The sequence below is a fragment of the Ciona intestinalis genome, chromosome 7 (assembly GCF_000224145.3).
Source record: "Ciona intestinalis chromosome 7, KH, whole genome shotgun sequence".
Classification (NCBI taxonomy): Eukaryota; Metazoa; Chordata; class Ascidiacea; order Phlebobranchia; family Cionidae; genus Ciona; species Ciona intestinalis.
The window spans coordinates 4,239,471-4,258,571 of record NC_020172.2 but is presented as its reverse complement, the minus strand read 5'-3'; the positions used below and the strand labels follow the sequence as shown (position 1 = coordinate 4,258,571).

At 33.1% G+C, this 19,101-nt stretch overlaps 2 protein-coding genes across 4 annotated transcripts in view; both read right to left on the bottom strand.

Moving 5' to 3' along the window:
• The window catches only part of LOC100179770 (jouberin-like), a 17,383-nt gene extending 2,661 nt beyond the window's left edge, over positions 1–14,722 (bottom strand). The window contains exons 1-29 of one of the 3 annotated variants that reach the window (XM_026835083.1): positions 14,494–14,722; positions 14,347–14,413; positions 14,135–14,174; positions 13,706–13,866; positions 12,145–12,372; positions 11,780–11,910; positions 11,465–11,581; positions 10,835–11,120; positions 10,232–10,490; positions 9,822–9,920; positions 9,242–9,436; positions 8,753–8,902; positions 8,252–8,384; positions 7,812–7,935; positions 7,312–7,418; positions 6,924–7,037; positions 6,368–6,474; positions 5,934–6,052; positions 5,475–5,605; positions 5,013–5,153; positions 4,657–4,722; positions 4,269–4,363; positions 3,835–3,924; positions 2,587–2,727; positions 2,165–2,294; positions 1,504–1,619; positions 1,034–1,199; positions 604–713; positions 187–287 (exon numbers count right to left, since the gene is read on the bottom strand). In XM_026835083.1, coding sequence (XP_026690884.1) covers positions 187–287; positions 604–713; positions 1,034–1,199; positions 1,504–1,619; positions 2,165–2,294; positions 2,587–2,727; positions 3,835–3,924; positions 4,269–4,363; positions 4,657–4,722; positions 5,013–5,153; positions 5,475–5,605; positions 5,934–6,052; positions 6,368–6,474; positions 6,924–7,037; positions 7,312–7,418; positions 7,812–7,935; positions 8,252–8,384; positions 8,753–8,902; positions 9,242–9,436; positions 9,822–9,920; positions 10,232–10,490; positions 10,835–11,120; positions 11,465–11,581; positions 11,780–11,910; positions 12,145–12,372; positions 13,706–13,866; positions 14,135–14,174; positions 14,347–14,413; positions 14,494–14,503 — 3,734 coding nt within the window. In that variant the 5' untranslated portion in view covers positions 14,504–14,722. The remainder of the gene's footprint in view (positions 1–186; positions 288–603; positions 714–1,033; positions 1,200–1,503; positions 1,620–2,164; positions 2,295–2,586; positions 2,728–3,834; positions 3,925–4,268; positions 4,364–4,656; positions 4,723–5,012; positions 5,154–5,474; positions 5,606–5,933; positions 6,053–6,367; positions 6,475–6,923; positions 7,038–7,311; positions 7,419–7,811; positions 7,936–8,251; positions 8,385–8,752; positions 8,903–9,241; positions 9,437–9,821; positions 9,921–10,231; positions 10,491–10,834; positions 11,121–11,464; positions 11,582–11,779; positions 11,911–12,144; positions 12,373–13,705; positions 13,867–14,134; positions 14,175–14,346; positions 14,414–14,493) is intronic. The other 2 variants (XM_018812650.2, XM_018812651.2) reach the window with 2 other exon arrangements.
• A 156-nt stretch (positions 14,723–14,878) lies between these two features.
• On the bottom strand, positions 14,879–18,778 carry LOC100179019 (papilin). Its single transcript, XM_002129819.3, has 8 exons — positions 18,586–18,778; positions 18,334–18,461; positions 17,699–17,895; positions 17,302–17,396; positions 16,458–16,640; positions 15,967–16,155; positions 15,679–15,841; positions 14,879–15,526 (listed from the first exon to the last, which is right to left on the bottom strand). The coding sequence occupies exons 1-8, from the start codon at positions 18,644–18,646 to the stop codon at positions 15,268–15,270; spliced, it is 1,275 nt and encodes a 424-aa protein (XP_002129855.1). The 5' UTR covers positions 18,647–18,778; the 3' UTR covers positions 14,879–15,267.
• Positions 18,779–19,101: the final 323 nt, after the last annotated feature.

Genomic DNA, 19,101 nt, shown 5'->3' with positions numbered 1-19,101 from the left:
AAACTATATGTTACTTAACCACAGGCCACTAAATGATCATCAATTCCAAATTAGGAATAATTTTTCTTTTTTAACAATTTGTTAAAAAAAATTTACATTTTTTTACGAAGAAAAAAATGAAACAATTTTGTATGAAGGTAAAAGAATCATTTATAAAAGATAAAATCTTCATGAGTGATCACCAACCTTCGACTGATACTAAGAGATCCGAGTCTCTCCTCATCTCCCTCCGATTCACTCTGAGAATAAAAATTAAGTTTTCCTCCGGGCATCTTCAGTGCATGGAACTGTTAAAAACAAAAAAAAAAATTTTTGTAAGAAACTGTTACTATTTAACTACTTACCATTTAATTTAACTCTTTAAAACTTTTCTATTTATCCATTCAACTATATAACTATTGATACCTATCGTAGGAGAATAACAGTAATAAGAAATAGAATCGAAAAGTACGAGTTTCATTGGTTAAAATTTTGTATAAAGTAATAAATTTAAAGTAATAAAAGAAATTGACAACCATCTGAAAAATTGCTATCAGTAAAAGTATAAGTGCTAATAGTTGATGATATCGATATTTTAAAATATTATTCTTTAAAATATGTTACCGTTTTTCCACTAATGCTCTCTGCACTAACGGGTCTTTCCTCTGGCACTCCAAACATGACTTCTGGAGATGCTTCATGTTTTTCAAGTTTATCCTCAACAGATTCATTGTCTGTAGTTGTGATTTCAATAATGTAATTAAAATTTTGAACGGTCTATAAAATATATGATATAAAGTTTAAATTTAAAATTATTAAATACACAAAACCCAACAAATTGAAAGTCTGTGACACAAGCGTCCCGGAAAACCCTTTATGTGTCACATGCTAGAGAATGTAAAAAGTTATGGCGGCAATTTGTAAAATATTTCGAAAGCAAAATAACCTCACAACTTTAATATAGAATAAGAGCATGAAACTATCCAAGCATAAATCAGACATCAAAATAAAACCCTTTGAAACATGAAATTAAAAACTGATAAAATCAACTTACCATTAATTGCAACATAATTTGAAGGGAAGTATCCTTGCCTGCCATCAGATACAAGCTCACCGAACCACCATGTTGGCCCATCTTTATATAGAACACGAATAATATCTCCACGTACGATTGTAATCTCATCTGACCGGTTGGCTTGGTAGTCATAGAGTGCTACAACCTTAAATTTATAAAAGAATTGTTTAAATAATAAAATTTGCATTGTACATGGAACCTATAAAATTTATAAAATGCAACCTAAAAATATTTTTTATATTATGTGTTTTTAAAAAGTAATATTGTTGAATAAGCAAAATATATAGAAATTTTATGAGGAAACTGAATAACCTGTTGTTTGGGAAGAAGAAAATCAAAAAAAGTTCTATTTGTCCAACAAAATAAGTAACAGGAAAAACCAAGTCCAGCAAAATGAGATATACATTTCGCCTAAATGGCATCGTCAGTCTTTTTAATAATCTACTCACAGTGTGTTGAGGTTTCACACCAGTTGCTGACGTAACTCGTAACGAAGTATTTCCGGTCCCATCTACCGTTAACGATACATCAGGACCCAGCCCAGCTTTGTATGGACTTCCTCCAACTGTGGGAACAATATATGGATATTTTAGGTCGGCACTTTGTTTAAACAGATAGCATGATTATTTTTACTCCAATAACAATTGTATGGACTCCCTCCAACAATGGGAACAATATATGATTTGTTTTTTTGATTGCAAATATTTTAAATGGACATTTTGGTTATATAGTAGGGTAAGATAGGACATTTATATCTTTCTATTTGATTGTAAATACAGAATATTTACAGAATTATATAACTGTCGCCCTGCCACTCTAAAGAGCGTTGTTAATTGCTCAAAACACAATCAGGAAACATGGGATTTAGGTACTAACAATATCCCATCTTACCCGAAGGTCCTATAGTTACGAAGAAATGCAAAAATAAAGTTAAATCTCTAAATTTCAACATAATCTTAAAGTCTACAAAAAAAAAGGAGTTTTTAAGATTCAAACTTCTGCATTTTTAACATAAAGTTAAACATTTCTATCAGTTTGTACAATGCCTTACTCACTCTAGACTCTAATCTATAAACATATTACCGCTAGAATAACCAGGAATTATCTTACCAGCTGCAAATGTTGGTTTCCATCCCTGCTGCTCATCTTCCCTAGGTTGATGTTGTGAGTAATGTTGCGCAATCAGTCGAGCCTCAGGACTTGCATGAGGTGAGAGGTAAGATGGCTCCAGCATGGAACGCTGTGAAAATAGGATTTTAAAAACGTAAATGATGTTTTTGTGAGATTTTAAAATTTAAACAAAAAATTGTGAAGGAATTGGATTATAAAAGGAATATAGACTTAACAGAAAAAAACAGCATTAAATTTCCACCAAAAATAATAACAGCAGCAACAGCTTTATATTTTCACAATATTCCTAAAAAAAATCACTAACCATATAAAATGAGTTAAAAATTGTGTTAAAACCTTATGGAAAATTAATCACAGCAAAAAGAGACACAGCAAAAAATCACAAAATTCAAAAAAATTACATGAGTTGAATCAAAGGTGGATCCCCAAGTTGATAAAGTGTTACCCGGCCCATATGAGGTCAAGGGGTCACCACGTATCGAATTGAGATGGCCAGCAGATGGTGATGAAGATCTGACCGCTGACCGGCGGGGCGAGGATTGCTGGGGGGGTTGTGAAATTATTTTTAACAAATTTTGCAGTTTTAAAATTCTTGCAGCAAAATTATTTCAAAAAAATTTTTTTGGGAGGATTTTGAAAAATATTGCAATAAATGGTCTACTAGACTACTAGAGACTCTAGATAAATCATAGGTGCCAAAGCTGAGGTGGCACTGTAGGCACTAGGCAAGCCTACGAGTATTGTGCACTAATTAATCAGAGAACATTAGGATCAATAAGTTAGATTTGTTTCAAAGAAATACTATCTATGTCTCTTCTGCATTTTCATATATTTGGCAACCATGGTCTGAATTATTGTGTGATTATATATATACTTAAAGGAAATGATCAGATCTGTTTTGTTTCATTACTTTGGAATAAAAAAGGCTCAAGTTTTAAACAAAACATGTCTCAAAATGTGTGGATAGTCAGCGGTAATATAAATAATTGTATTGCCTTCTACATTTGCATATTACAAAGCACCTACATTTAATTTACAATTGAACAAATATGTAAAAATCGCTTAAATAGGCAAATAAGCAAATTAAAATAAAAATCAGATTGCAAGCAAAAAATAGGAATAAAATAAATTATGCTAAATCATGGCATAGTAACAGAAATAGTATGGAGCTACATATTCCATAAAACATAGCTAATTTGCTACTTATCAGAATTGCACTAATTCTATATTGCATATATTTAAGCATGTTAGAAGTGTTGCTACTATTCACTAATGTGCTATAAAGGTTACATTAATTTGGTCTACAGTTTTGCTGATATTTTGATAAGATTGTATACCTGAAATGTGAAAGTTTTATAGCTAGTGTGAAACTAAATTATTTAGTAATGGCTTATGAAATGAAATTAGAGATTGAGCATACATGCGCAAAGCAACTAACTATAATTTTCAACATATTTGCATTGTGAAAATTTGGCTGATTTTTTTAAGAATCAAAAACAATATTGTGCGTTTTATAAAATAAATTTAAAAATAATCTCATTTTTTATAAAATAAAATAAATTATTCTTTAACTAAAATGTCATGCTAATTTACATAGCTGGGGTTAAATGCATTATCCATGCACTAGGTATATGCCATGCTATATTTACTGGGCTCTGTCTGCCTTCTGAGAATGCACGAGCTGCCATACTAAGAGGGAGCAGCTTACGAGCTGTGTTCCAACTTTCATCCGGTTTCGACTGGTTTGGACAATGTTTGTCATTTTTGGATTTTTACAGATTTGGGGAAAATAAGAAATGGGTAATACGAAAAAATTAGCAGAATACATATATTTGGGTATTAGTGATTCTAATAGTATATAATAATCAATGTTTAAAAAGCAACTGAATAATAGTAACATCACATTCTAAAAACCCTAACAAGTTAAAAATAAGACTAACATAACAAAAAAAAAATATTTACATGTACTAAAAAAACACAATAAAAAATCACCCACAAGTTTTTTTCCGATAAACATATTTATCTAAATTTAACAAAATTTGTTTTTTCTAAAATATATTTATCTTTAAAATTTTGAACTTACTTGAACTAAGTCAAGTTGTTGTCTTATTTGATCAACTCTGTTTCCTCCTCTATATGATTCACCCAACCTATTATCGTTTATCATTGCTCTGTTACCTGGATGGCAAATTTATATATTGAAAACAAATATATTACATTTATTTTTAACACCCCAATTTGTCATGTGTAATAGGATCGTAGGCACCAAACCTGGGGTGGCAGGGTGGGCAGGCTTACCCTAGAACTTTTCACTGCATTAATCAGTTAACATTACAACCGATAAGTTGGATTTGTTTCACAGGATTGCGTGTATAATTAAACTATATTATAATACTGATATGTATTGATGTATTACACAATTTGGCTTAACCAAACACCTTATAAACATAGTGAACGCTTAAAATACTAACCTGTATCTGCATCTACTTGGGCTGTGTTTGCAACAACAGGAACTAAACCAGCTTCTGCTGCAGCAACTGCATAATTAAAAGGTTAAAATTTAAATTTAAGTACATGAATTAGTTATAACTTGATTATTGTAAACTATACAATTCAAAATTAGATTTGCAATTTTTTAGCCATTATTATACCTTGATTATGATAATTATTGGGACATATTTTAAAAATGAAAAATAAAAAGTTTGTCTTTTTTCGTACATCCTTTTAACCATTTTTTTTACTTGGTATGCCCCTATAACTCTACAAATAACAATTTAATTGGCCTGTTTATCGTATTTACACACAATTGTGTGATACATATATTTACCTTGTTTATCATATTTATACACCAGTACTGGCATGTTTTGCCCAAAACATGAGAATGCCACAATGTGATCGTGAGGGTGAAAAGTCACATCACGAACCGATCGTGAAAACTGAAGCTCATTAAAGGTTGCGACCTGGTCACCTGGGTATCAAAATCAACAGCTAATTTTAAGCAGTGTGTTTTAACTATGGGGCAATATTAAAAACATAAAAATATTGCTGTTAAGTGTCTGTTTTTAAAATTCTTTAAATTTGAAAACAAATTTTGCCGAAATTTTATTTGCCGAAATGGAAAAATTTAAACGGTTATAAAAGTATACAGTATCTATTTTCTTGAACATAAAAAGCACAAAAATGAAATTTAAAGTTTTGCAAATTTGTTTATGTAAAATGGTTATAAAACCAATTTACAAAAAATATAAAAAATTTTACAGAAATATATTAACTACAAAGTAGAACCAACCAGACTCTGCGTTCCAAACATAGGCACTTCCATCCTCACTTCCCGATATTACAAACGAGCCACATGAGGTCAGGTCAGAGCGAATTAATTGACGAAGATTTGAAGAACCCGAATACTTGACCAGGGTGTGTCTGAGTGAAAGGGGTGTGTTTTAATTATTTTTTTTAACTTTTACTCTAAGGAATATTTCAGCAGGGTGTGTCTGAGTGGAAAAGTGTTTAAATTTATTCAATTTTAACTGTGAATAGATCCTTTTTATTTATTCGAAAACGGGAAGGAAAAGTTGAAAACAGACGAAAACAAACACACCAATGATGAAAAAGCCAAAACTAGAAAATACGATAACCATCTAAAAATGCTGTATGGACCCCATTTTAAGAACCGCCGAAATCCAGTAAATATAATACTGTTTAAAAAATCCGACCATAAACAATACAGAAAAAAGGTGAGATCACTCACATCCTAACATCCAACATCCTGATGGTTGAGTCTCGACAATGAAGAAGAAGTTTATTATTCCTTGGATGAACTTGGATGCAGTTGATGCAAACTCCCGATAATTCCCTCTCTTCATATTTCTAAAAGTAATTCTTATTTTTTTTAAATTAGAACTTTTTAAATAGAATTTTGGGTTAAAAGAATAAGTGCCCAATTCGTGTTTTTATAAAGTTTTGTGTGTGTTTTTTAAATAGTGCCCACAATTTTTGATCGAAAATCAAAAATGAATAAAGAGAAATGACTACAGACTCAAGTAGGCAAAAATACAGTGTTATTAATATGTTACCCAAAGTGTGCAGTTTCTACAATTTATTGTTTTTTAGAAATAGTGAAATTTACAGTTGTGACAAAAGACAATGGTTCAGTGACAAGTTAACACATTTTAAAAAACTTACCGTTTTAATGCTCCAGTCTATTTTCGTTTTTTTGCGAGGTTTTTCATGGGAGTGACAATTCCATGCAACTACCACACCTGCACTGTCTGCACTGTATAATGTCAAACCTGGTGTATATAAAACAATACATGAACAATGATCGTTCAACAGCTTAGCTGGTTATGAAAATGAACAAATCATTTTTCTTTTTTTATGCCAGATGAGCCGTTGAATAATTATATACATTATGCCTAGTAGCAGAAGCAATACACTACATGAACAATTAAAAAGAGAAATTAAATAAACTTACAAATTACAGCTAATGTCTCTCTGATATAAAAGACAGCAAATATTAACAAACAGAAAATAAAAAGAAAAAAAAACATTGTAATCTTTTAGCGTCTCATCTAGTATATAAAAAAAACATAAAATGAAGCCTTTCCTGTATGGCAGACAAAACGTTGGAAAGACACTCATTTTGTTATACCAGACGAGCTGGTAAAAAGATTTTTTACATTATGGCAGTTGGCAAAAGTAACAGAATAAACCTCATCACAGTTTTAAGTTCAAATCCAACCTGAATGGTCAAACACAAGAGAGTTGATGAGAGATTTATGTCCATCTAACTCTTGTAACATCTGTGTGGTGGAAGATGCAATGCTCCATACACGTATCACACAATCATATCCACCTGTGTATAAGGTAGTTTATCTTAACCAAGGTGGTGTACTATATTATACATGCATAATACATGTATGTATGTATTATACGCTACATTAAAATCAGTAACAATTTGATTGCAGGGTTAAAATCTTTAGAGGCTTCATGCATTTAATAGCTTGTGCCTTTGTAAATTAATCAATTTTTAAAAGTTAGCAACAAAATGATAGTCATTATACACATGATGTCGGTAAAAACTACAGTATAAGTCAACTCTTATTACTATCAAATGTAATATAAATTACCTGTAGCTACAATGTATTGAGCTGTTGGGTGAAATGATGATGTATACACATACGAGGGATGTACAAGTGTGTGGGTAGACTTGCTTTTATCATTTAAATCCCAAACTCTAAAAAACACAGAAAATATAAAATATGTGTATTGTGTATACGGAGACTTTCAATATATCATCTCGTATTAAAGTTATGAGGTAATGGGCCAATTCTGGCCTAAATCCTAGGACCCACGGCTGCCGGGCTGCGGGACCTCACCCACATGAAAAGGAACGTTTAACATATTAAAAATAGGTTGTTGAACAAATGTTACTCATGCCACCAAGTATGCTGGGTTATATAAAGCTGTATATAACAATATTATAAAGGTCATTATCTATTTTATAACGCATGGAAATTCCAGGGCATACCTGCTTATCCTAGCACCCCATGTTTTAGGATCCATGAGCGCACTTTTTACCTTATCTACTATCACATGACCATAATTCAGGAAATATCGAAAAACTTACTGTGCTGTGCCATCCGCTGAAGCCGAGACAAGTTTTGAGCTATCGTTTGACCACTGGATGTCATACACAAGCTGCTGATGCCCCACCAGTGCTCCCATCTCTTCACCACCAGGTATGCTGTATACTATGAGTGAAAAAAATAAACTTAATTTAGGCAACACTGTATAGGCGCCAAACCTGGGGTGGCAAGGTAGGCAGATCTACCGGAATTTTTTTGCACTGTTATAATCAGTAATTTTTATTTAAACCTCCCATTTGGTATTAAACAAAGAACATTCAAAGAATTATAAAACGGTATCCTCACGACTCCTATAGATAGTTGTTAATTGCTTAAAACAGAATCAGGATATTTGGATATTATGTGCTAAGGTGTCCCAGCTTCCCCACCTCCCTACTATATAATATCGTCCATATTACAAGTGGAATATAGGGCTACTTACATAGAATAGGATATATAGGTCCATGCTTACAAGCCACTGCAATACGGGTTCCACTCTTCGAGAACCTAATGGAGAAAGCTCCATCTGTTCCTGCCCATAATTTAAGTGATACTGTGTTCGGTATCTTGCATGTCTGTAGATGGAAAATGTGAATCATATGAAAACTATAATGTAAAATATGAAAATCAATGAAACATATGAAAATTTATTGAATTATATGAAAATTATAGTAAAACATATTAAACCTATAATATAACATATGAAAATTATAATAAAAAATGTGCAAACTGTAATGTAACATTTGAATACTGCATCTTTCATAATAAGTCATATTGTGTTCTGTATAATCTATTATGCAGAGCAAACTCAAAGAAGCATAGAAGTTGAAGAGACTTTTTTCTATGCATATCAACCAGGAATCAAACATGTATTACTTATTTCTCAAACAATAGTAATTTAAAGTAGTATAGCCACATGTAGTGGAATGTGTATTTTAGTTACTTGTCCAGGCAATCGTGACCATTTTGGTTCCAACTGTTGGTCCTCATTATTTGTTCCATCTGCAAACTGTAGTGAGTTGTGCATCTGTTTGTAGGTTTGAGCTCCACACTCAGGTTGCATGGCAAACATAGATCGTGGAACCGGATCCATCTGGTTTAAAGTGGATTGGTAAAGTTGTTAGCAACATAAAATTGTGTTACACAAATGACCGTATATATATTAAGTTTGTGTTTTTGGTATTCTTTTTGTGGCAAACACGGAGCACAGAACCACATCCATCTGTTTTTTTAGTGAGGTTGGTGGACAGTAAAAAAAGCATGTTGTGTTTTTGTGTTATAAAAAAATGTGTTAAATAAAATGAGAGACAATGTTTGTTTTAATATAAAGGTGCAGACCATGCAGTTATATAAAAAAGATTCCTAAACAAATATATATACATTAATAAAAAATAAGAAAAAATTACAATCGTTTGATTTTGCACCAACCTACCTTGCTTGACCCAGTGACAGATTTAAGCGTGACGTAAATTGTTGATGGGTATGCTGCCCTCTTGTGGTTAAGCCACCATGAAAATGCAGGTTCCGATTGTGCGTCCATAGAAATAGCAGATATATTACGAGGAGGGTGGAAAAGTTGTAAACGAACACGACGGCCAGTGTTGGGTTTACCATTCGATCCAACAAGCTAAAGAATTGGGAAAATGAAAAAGCTAGCCTAAAGGTGGCTGTACACAGTATCTGGAATTCGTCTGTTTTGTCCGGATTTCACTGCCGCATGCACAACTCGGTAATGGGTTTGCATACGACTTTGCAGGCGAATTCACATGCCGGATACTGTGTACAGCCACCCTAATAAAGATAAAATGTTAATTGCGGTACAAAAAACTTAAAAAATACTTTTTTTGAATAAAAATACACTTCAATATCTAAAATGTTTGCGCAACAAAACTGTTTTAAAATTTTATTTATAAATTTTAAACAATAGACTTTAGAGAAAACTTACGCTTGTTGGCTTGTATATATGATAAAACAAAACAAAATATATGATAAAACAACACAATATTACCAACCTTAAGAAAAGCCCATGCCACATTATGCCATCCTTTATCTACATCGTCCCGATGTTTACGAACGTTGTTCGCCTTTGACATGCTTACAAAATCGCGAATCTAAATCAATTAGCAAGTATTCAATATCTTACTACTAGTATGGTATATCAAATTATCAAACATATTTTTAATATGAATTTTTTAATAAGACCTTTAATAATGTACCCCAAATAACAACTAAAGTTGATTTTATGTTAAAACGCTTTGGCAGATTAACTGTGACTCTATTTTATCTTTTATTAGAATATTTATATATATATATGTTTTATTTTACATTCTAGATTTTGTTTTAACTTATTTTTTAGAAACAACATTAAATTGTCACTTAACACAAACATACATACATAATCAACAAATTGAAACAAACTTACAACAAAAAACAGGATTGGGCTTGAAGCTTTGACTGAGACATCCACAGGTGCTGTTTCCACTTCAGCAGAACTAGTTTGAACCGGATCAAGCTGGACTGATCTGGATGCAACCAGACTGCTGAAAGACTCATTGAAGATTAATGTCTCTTCCCATCTAGGCAGAACGCTCTGATTCGCTCGGAAATCGAAAGGTTGTGTCATTATAGGAAGAACTGAGGTGACGGAATCACTTTCGTAAAATGAAGTAACTCGTCGAGAACTGAAAATTAGTTTTGAGATGAAATAACTTTATTTTTAATTTAAATTCAGGTTGAAACAACTTTAATTGTTTATTGAAAGTTACAATAATATTTATTTAATTCGAGGTAAAATATTTGTTATTGTTTAATACATAAACTTAAAATTAGATAAATATAAATATATAAAAATTAGATAAATATAAAAATTAAATAAATAAAAACTGGATAGAAACAAAAATACATAGTATTTACATTTTGTATTCAGAACTTTTTCCCGATAATAGGCCTATTGATTTAAAAATTAACAGGAAATACAAAACAATATTTTTGACAAGCCTTTTTTAACAATGGGATATCCACATACCTGTTACTTTTCTTTAAATAAGCACCATTAGACCCGTCGACTATGGATACTCTGACCACCGGGTGCGCCATATACTTAAGATCGGCACGGAGATGATCGCTATGGTGAACTGTGACTCCGAGGACCAAACCATCATCCTCAAATGAGGGAGTAACTCCTGGGTCCTCCGGATCAGCTATGGATGCAGATGGGATGTTTTCAATTGTGTCTTCTGCTGCAGTGTTCTCTATAATGGTGGTAGATGGATCGGTGTCTGTTTCCAGATCACCTTTCCTTTTTCGTGGAACTGAAGGAAAAAATGTTTGTTTTAATGCAAACAGAAAGAGAGAGATACAGAGAGGTAATGGCAAAAAATTTGAGACGATTGGCCAAATCTCATGTCCGCAAAAAAAAACACCCACATAAGACAGAAAAAAGAGAGTCATTAAGAGCGAGAGAGAGGGATAATGGGCAAAACTTGGGATAACAAATTATATCATGAGAAATGGCTGGATGACTAATATATTTTAAACGGTTCTTAATATTGGTAACAAATTACACAAAACAATACAACTTGAGCTAATAAGCATTCAATTTAAAGCGTATTGAATAAAAAAACATATTTAGTTTTGAATATTCTGCCAGACTTACTTTTTTTTCTTCGTTTGCGCCTTGCAGTTGATTCAATCCTCGTTACACTTTGTTGGGAAGCATCAGCATCCACGATGGTGGTTGGCGATATCTCTGGTAACTTTCTTGGTTTAGGGACTGCAGAATGTTATAAATAATGATCAAAATTTGTGTTGTAGAAATAGATGAAAATACAGCCGATTTTGGCTACATAAAAATGTGTCTTGTTCTAAGAAAAATACCAATAACAAACTGTTTAAAAAAAGGAATCTATAGGGCCACTAATGTGTCCAAAGAGCTTAATTTTAGTAAAGCTTAATATTTAGTATAGCCTACCAGGTTTGGTGGTGGACAAATCTTGACTTGATTCATTTGGTTCTTGATCATTATTTTCAACTTTTGAAGTGGATGGAATATCTGGTGTAGGTTTAATATCCTGTTCATCTTCTTTATTCTCATGTTTCTGACTATAAAGTTAAAACATAAAAACGATTAAATATAATATGTATACTGTATACATATACCTAAATTTGTTTTGTTTTACTCAAACAGAAATTTTTACACAATTATCCCCTTTTATTTTTTATATTGTCTGACATTGCAGAATAATATGACACTGCAAGGAAAAATTAACAGAGTTTTTAAAAATGTTTCTATTTTATTATATATATATTTAGACGCTACTGATTAAAAACACTCACTTTTCTTCATTTTCATTTTTCTTCATTAATTCCCTCCCTGTTTCCACACCATCTTTACTATCATCAGGTGGTGCAGGACTCCCTGCATCCGATCTGATACTCTCGGAGTCTGGAATTTTCTTTTTTTTTAATGGAAACTTGAATTGTTTATACCATTTCTCTTTCTTTGGCTGTGGAGGTTCAATTTTCAATGGATCGTCCTCAGATTTGACTTTGTCCGGCTCCTCACTGAAATAATGATTAGTTTAATAAAACATATATGTTTAATGCCAACACCACCAAGGCTGTTTAAAAACAGTAGTTTTAACTTGAAAAAAAAAAACATTAAAAACACCTGTTTTATTTTATATATAATTACACTATATACAATATATACAATCACAGACTAATTAAGCCAAAATAATAAATAAACTTTCCAATAAAGTTAAGCTGATTTTAAACAGCTTTTGCCTTTTACAGTTTAAAATCAGACTCCTACGTAGTAACATACATAAATATATTACTTTATTACTATTTTGAACCTGGGAATAATAATATACCAATATGGAAAGTTTATTTTACCTCCCATCTCCCAAGTCATGTTCCGACTGTTCTTTAAATAACTGCCTAATAACTTGTGAATTTGCTTTCCATAAAGTTTGAAAACCACTCCCAACTGCACTCAAACGTACTTGTACACCTGTCCTTTCAACTTTCTGCGGACTCATCTCATCATCTAAACTTTCTTTGGGTGAATTTATCCAACTAGCTATACCTTCATAAGCTTTCTTTGCTATTTTGATCGGACTCTCCAAACTACTCAAGCTAGACAAACTATCTGTTGAGCCGGAAAGTTTCTTTTTTAAACGCTCAAGTGTTTTTGATACCCTACCACTACTACTATCAGTGGTTGATAAAAACATTGTGTTTTCTCTAACTGTCTCATCTAAGCTTAACAAGCTTTCATTTTCAGAGTTGGTTTTGCCACAACTTGGGTATAAAGCATGACCTGCACACTCAGTTTTGTGAACAGCTGTATTTTTCATACTACTTTCTTGAAGACCCTTGTCGTCTGGTCTACCCTTTACTTTCAAACGTTGTTGCACCGTTTTAAGTATAGATGTTGTTGGTAAAGAAGATAACTGTGGATCTTTCTTGTCAGTTTCACCCTCATGCACTGTAACATTGCTCGACCATTTTACTTTCCTCTCTTCAACATATGTCTCACTGACCAAGAAAATATTTTTAATTTCAAACAATGACATTAGTAAAGTAAATTTGCCACCCCAAGTTTTGGGTTAATGAGCCAACCTTGGCCTAAATGCTATGACTCATTGAGTGCCGCGCTGCAATATAGAATACAAAATAGAATACAAAAACGTACATTTATCATGAGTGCATTAGCTGTACTGTAAAGTAAATCAATCCGTTCAAAAAGCTACCTAACCTATAAAAACACCAGATCTTTTAAATGGGCTTTAAATTAAAGTATGTAAAATACCTCTGGAAAACATTAAAACACAAATTTTTCAAAAGACACAAAAAATGTTTAAAAAAATAAATAAAAAAAGATAAACCGTACTTGATTTTCTCTTTGTTTTCTTTGTTTTGATCTTGATTGACAGGTGAACTCTCCTCCTCCTTCCACTTACCCTTTCCATTACTTCCAGGATCATTTTCATTGAAGGTGTTTGTCTCCAACAGAGGATCATCTTTTGTTAAACTGCGCTCTAAACTTTCAGCCTGGGTGATAAAAAGGTCGTATTCAGCATGAATGCACAATGTAAAATAAATTGAAGTAAATATTAGTAATACAATGTATATATTTTATGTTCTTTTATGTGAAAGTATATTTAGAAGTTTGAATATTGGCCTCGGAAGTTTGAATATTATTTAGAAGTTTGAATAATTGAATATTATACCTTTAAGTTATAACCTTAAGTATTAAATAAGATACGCAATTACATATTGTACTAATTTAAAAGTTTCAACTAATCACATGTTTACTTACAACTTTTTCAGGTGTTTGTTCAGTGTCTGAAGGTGTACCACTGGGAAAAAAGAACAAAAAAACATATTAATAACAGCATTTTACACAGTACATCAGTTTTAAGTTGATTTTGTGTAACATTTAAAATATTGCACAACAGAAATATAACTTAACACTGGTAATGGTATACAAATCATACTAAAAGAATAGTCAGTAAAAGTAGGCAATTTTACCCTTCTGAACTTTTCTTTCCCAATATTCCTTCAAACAGAGACCTTGTCTGTCTTCGCATTGCACTTTCTGTTTATAAAACATAAAACCGTAATAATAAATAGTAGATACATTTTAAATATTAAGACAAGATAAAAACTATTATTTACCTGCTGGCATATTTCGGTCACAGCTTTAACTCTTTATTGAATGAATTGTTTACAAGTAACGTGTCAGTCTAGTGTATTTGAACAAAAACGAGACACTCGGGACACATAAGTTATAACACGACATAAAACGCTGACTTTAATAGCTTAGCCCATTTTATATGGTTCAAATCTACAGCAAGGCTACGTTTCTGTAATATAACTAACAATTATACATTAATCCTAGTCGTTAATTTGCTGCGCTAACTTGCATACATAGTGTGTCACATTATTTTGAACTGTCAGTTAATAACAACAATGCTCGTAGTCAAGATAAACTAAATTTGAAATATTTTTGACTTCGGTTTATATATGGCTCATAGAAATCTTTTTCGATAGGGTAATACTGTTTCTATGTTCATTTTAAGTACTTTATTGGCGAAAAAGACGCAATGTAAAAGGAAAGCAACGTGCTATTTAAACACTGATAAAAGTACGATTATGAATAAAAACATAAAAGTCACGATGGAAGCATAGAGTATTAAAACTTCACCGCATCTATTTTCATACAATTTATATAAAAATCGACAGATTTATACCAAAAAACTAAAAATCGCTGTAAAAAGCTTAAGCAATAAATATCCAAACAGCAAAGCAGCGTTTTCGAATTAATGGATTCCCGTCATTAAATATTGAAGACACGGCGCTGGAAAAGCGCGAAGTGCGGTCTGGCGGCGCTTATGCCAAGAACAGTGCACGTTTGAATTACTACCAATATCTTCAAAGTTTTACAACGCATTAAACACCAATAGTAGGACTTGGTGTTGTTTCTTCTGGGGTGGTGCTGGGGACTTCAGGCAGTCTGTAAACGACCTGTCCATCAACATCTTCTTGTGGTTCGGAATTATGAGCCCGCGAGTCAACGTAAGAAGTAATGGGAAGGGCATATGCTCGACAATACTCAAAACAATCTTGCTCTTCTAAGAAATTGTTGCCATTAGGGTCGCAGCCTCCGTAGACCAAACGCTCGCAAACACCACGTTCGGAGTTGAAATGCCTGATGAGAAAATATAATTAATTATTCGTTTGTCATAAAATTATAACCAAAAAAAAACATTTAATTTAGCAGGAAACTTTTCTGCGCTGTCGTGCTATATCCTACGTAAATTGACGCATAGTAAAGAAAACTCATATCGAGTTGAAACTTACCATCTTCGGAAAAGTGCTCTGCATGGTCCAGTTTGATCAGGTTGGAAACACACAACTTCAGGTCCGAGAACTTGTCTGATTTGTTCTTCAGGTGATTTAGCCTCAATTGGTGGAAGAGGTCTTCCGATCTCAAGAAGTCGTCCTTCCTCAGTGGCAGTGGTAGCTAAAAACAATGACTTTGTAAAATTTCATGTTTTTGTAAAATTTCTTTTTTTTTCCTGTAAGTTTTTGTTTTGACAATATATTATAATATTATGTAGCGACCACGTTGATTCCAGTTTAACTTACCTTCAACGTAAGCTTGGACCAATGTTTGGTTTCTTGCAACAAGTCGAACCCGATCCATTATTACTTGAGATATTTGGTTGACGTTATCAGAAACTAAGCTGTAATCGTCCAATACCCAGGATGGCACCTCCAAGCTGTGTGTGTTTCTTCCTTCGACTTGTACAGTTATTGTGACTATCGGTTGTGGCACTGTAAAGGTATACATGTTAAAACGTAAGGTAAAATAAAGTATATGTAGTTTGGTTTGGCAACCACACGTTTTAGTTAAACATACAACACATTCAAAGAATATTAAAATCGTGTCCTTACAACTCCCATAGACCGTTGTTAACTGTTTAAAACACGGTCAGGATATTTGGATATTATGTCCTACCGATTTCCCATCTTACCCCACAGTAGCATATTTTAGGCATTTAACTAGAGATATGTTTTTAATTACAAGTAATATGGGTTATTGTTTGTGATAAAGTTTTTCATATACTTCAACTTACAGCAAGTTCTTTCGCACTCAATCAGAGTTCGGTAGTTGTTTGTATTTCCCCCGCATCCAACGTAGTAGAACAATTCACAACGGTTCATTGAAGGGTTGTGAAAATAACGACCAGTCGGGGTGTGGTCTGAACAACTGTGGCCGATGTCGTACGGGTGGGAGCAACGATCGTGCACAACGGGCGCTGAAGAAAAAGAAAACATGTTTACAGTCTGAAAAGTATATTTTCGAACCGAGTTGAACTGGAAATAGGTTTAACATCGGGCGAGAGATAGTTCAAACGGTCTGGTGCGCGGTGCTATTGTAGGACGGTGCTGAAAATCTGCAATGATTTTAATCTGCGTGGCGTGTTTGTCTAAATTTAGCAGCAGGGAGCCATGAATTAACCGACACCCGCTGACACAAGAATTAAGTAATTATATCATTATCGAAACGGAGATGCTGCGGCTTGTCGTGAGAATAACTGTGACGTAAAACAAACGAATTGTTTACCAATTACTGGAATGAATTCGCGAAAGTTGAAGTTGTTTGTATCACGTCAGCGTATATATTATTTCATTAGACTCATTAAAAAATTTAAAATGCAGATTATGCCGCCATGTATAGAATTAATAATAGTATTTTTAGCTCGTAATGATCATGCGAGTCATTTAAAGGCATGCCGTGACACTCAATACCAGGGTTTGCCATACGGAGTAGCGGTACACACAATATGCAAAACATGTTTAAATTTGCAACCATGTTTAGATGCAATACAAGTATATTCATTACATAAACGTAAAGTGCGTACATACAGATAAATATATCTTCTTAAAACTTATATGGCCCTAAAAGGTTCTACTTACCACATTGACTCTGACATTCTGAAAGGCTCATGAAACCGTAACATCTGGATGAAGGCGTTTCTTCGCATTCACCACTTTCTTGGTTGTAAATGTACCTGCGGAAAATAGTGTTAAATATTTTTAATGTGAAAAAAATGAGTAAATATTTTTTAATGTCGTTAAAAACTTTACACAAAATTATTCAGGTTGTTGTATACGCTACGGTTGAAATGTATGTTAATGCATATCGTATTAAAAAATGCCGAATTCTGCTAAAAAGAATTGCCTGAATGCCCTAGACATTAAAGATTTTTTATGAATGAATAAACGAATTGAAATAGTATGGCTGTAATCTTCAATAACTGAACAATTTTTTTTAAATAAAAGAATTTATCCAAAATATCAAATTAATACTTACTTTGGTGCCGAGGTGTTGCATGGATAGTTCAGGTGAGGAACTCGGCAAGCATCGTCTCGATTCGCCTGGAAACGGATCGGGCACATCCCCATGAGTTGATCATATGAGTAATACAACGTACGCAGGTTGAGGTTTTGAATCTGAGCTCCCGTATCAACGTATGCGCAGTAGCAGGAGTTAATACCGCACTGCACATTCTGCAAGGAAAACGTGATATGTTTAGAGGATTCGAAATACTGACGTGTGTTTTGTTTTAGGTTTGTTTGAATGCTATGTTCGTGCTGTACAGTGTTGCAGCTAAAACCTTTGCACCCTTTGCTCTATGTATACATTAAATTTGATAAGGCCTTACAGCAAGTTATGGATATTTTACTTGGAAATTAAGTCGTTTTGTATTTATACCGCTATATTGTTAGCACCTAAATCCTATATTTCCTGACGTGTTTCAAATAGTTAACAACGCTATTTTAGAGTCGTGGGGCTATACTGCTATATAATTCTATACAAATTCTTTGTTTACTACCTGATGAGACGATAAAAAAGAAAATTAAAAATTTCTCATCTTACCCCACCCTACTATTCGTTATTATTTTTGTATATGCAACGCGAAAACCTCGTATAATCATAAACCTTACCTTCCAGAGACCACCTTCGTCACAATATGGCCACTCTCCTCGTAAAAGTCGACGAATGTCCAAGAACACAGCGTTTCGTGCAGCGAAGCAGCCAACGTCATCTGCAGGGACTGGGCTCGCCATACAACCTGAACAAATAATAAACATCGTTACCAAAAAGTTAAACACGAGTAACAGCATTTTTTTATCAACATTAAAAAATGATGGTATGTTTGGTATACACACTTAAATATCAGTTATTAAGTAACTTACCACTGACGACTACAACTGCCACAGTAACAGCAAGTTTCAATAATGTACTTGTCATCTTCATTTGTTAACGAAATAAACTTCAGTTTAAGAATCAATATAATATTTATAGGTTCTGGAAAGATTTCTAAAATAATAAAAACAAACGTAAATAAAGTTTACACTTTACTTTCTGTATGCCAGTACTGTTCAGTAGCCAAACTCGACTGTATTGCTTCTCTCTAAAACAGCAGCTTATATAGCTTGAGCCGGCGGCGACCACGCGGGCTGTGATGTCAGTTGTGACGTTGTTTTGAACAATTAAGAGTAAATTGGCAGCAGAGCCGACCGCAAATAGAAAACGAAGCTGACAAGCCTAGCAATTTATCATGGTTGTCGGAACGGCGATTCTAGAACTCTTAACCCTCAAATACGTCTTTCACTTCGCGCAAAAATTACTAATTAATTTCTTTTTAATAATCACTTATCCTATAGAACAGTATACCGCCCACGCTGAAGCGCAGCTGCTCACAAGATGAT

Coding starts and splice junctions, on each gene's coding strand:
- LOC100179019 (XM_002129819.3), bottom strand. CDS start 18,646: ATGAAGATGACAAGTACATTATTGAAACTTGCTGTTACTGTGGCAGTT. Junction 16,156..16,457: donor TGAGTGCGAAAGAACTTGCT/GTAAGTTGAAGT, acceptor ATACCTTTACAG/TGCCACAACCGATAGTCACA. Junction 15,527..15,678: donor AGAGCACTTTTCCGAAGATG/GTAAGTTTCAAC, acceptor TTTTCTCATCAG/GCATTTCAACTCCGAACGTG.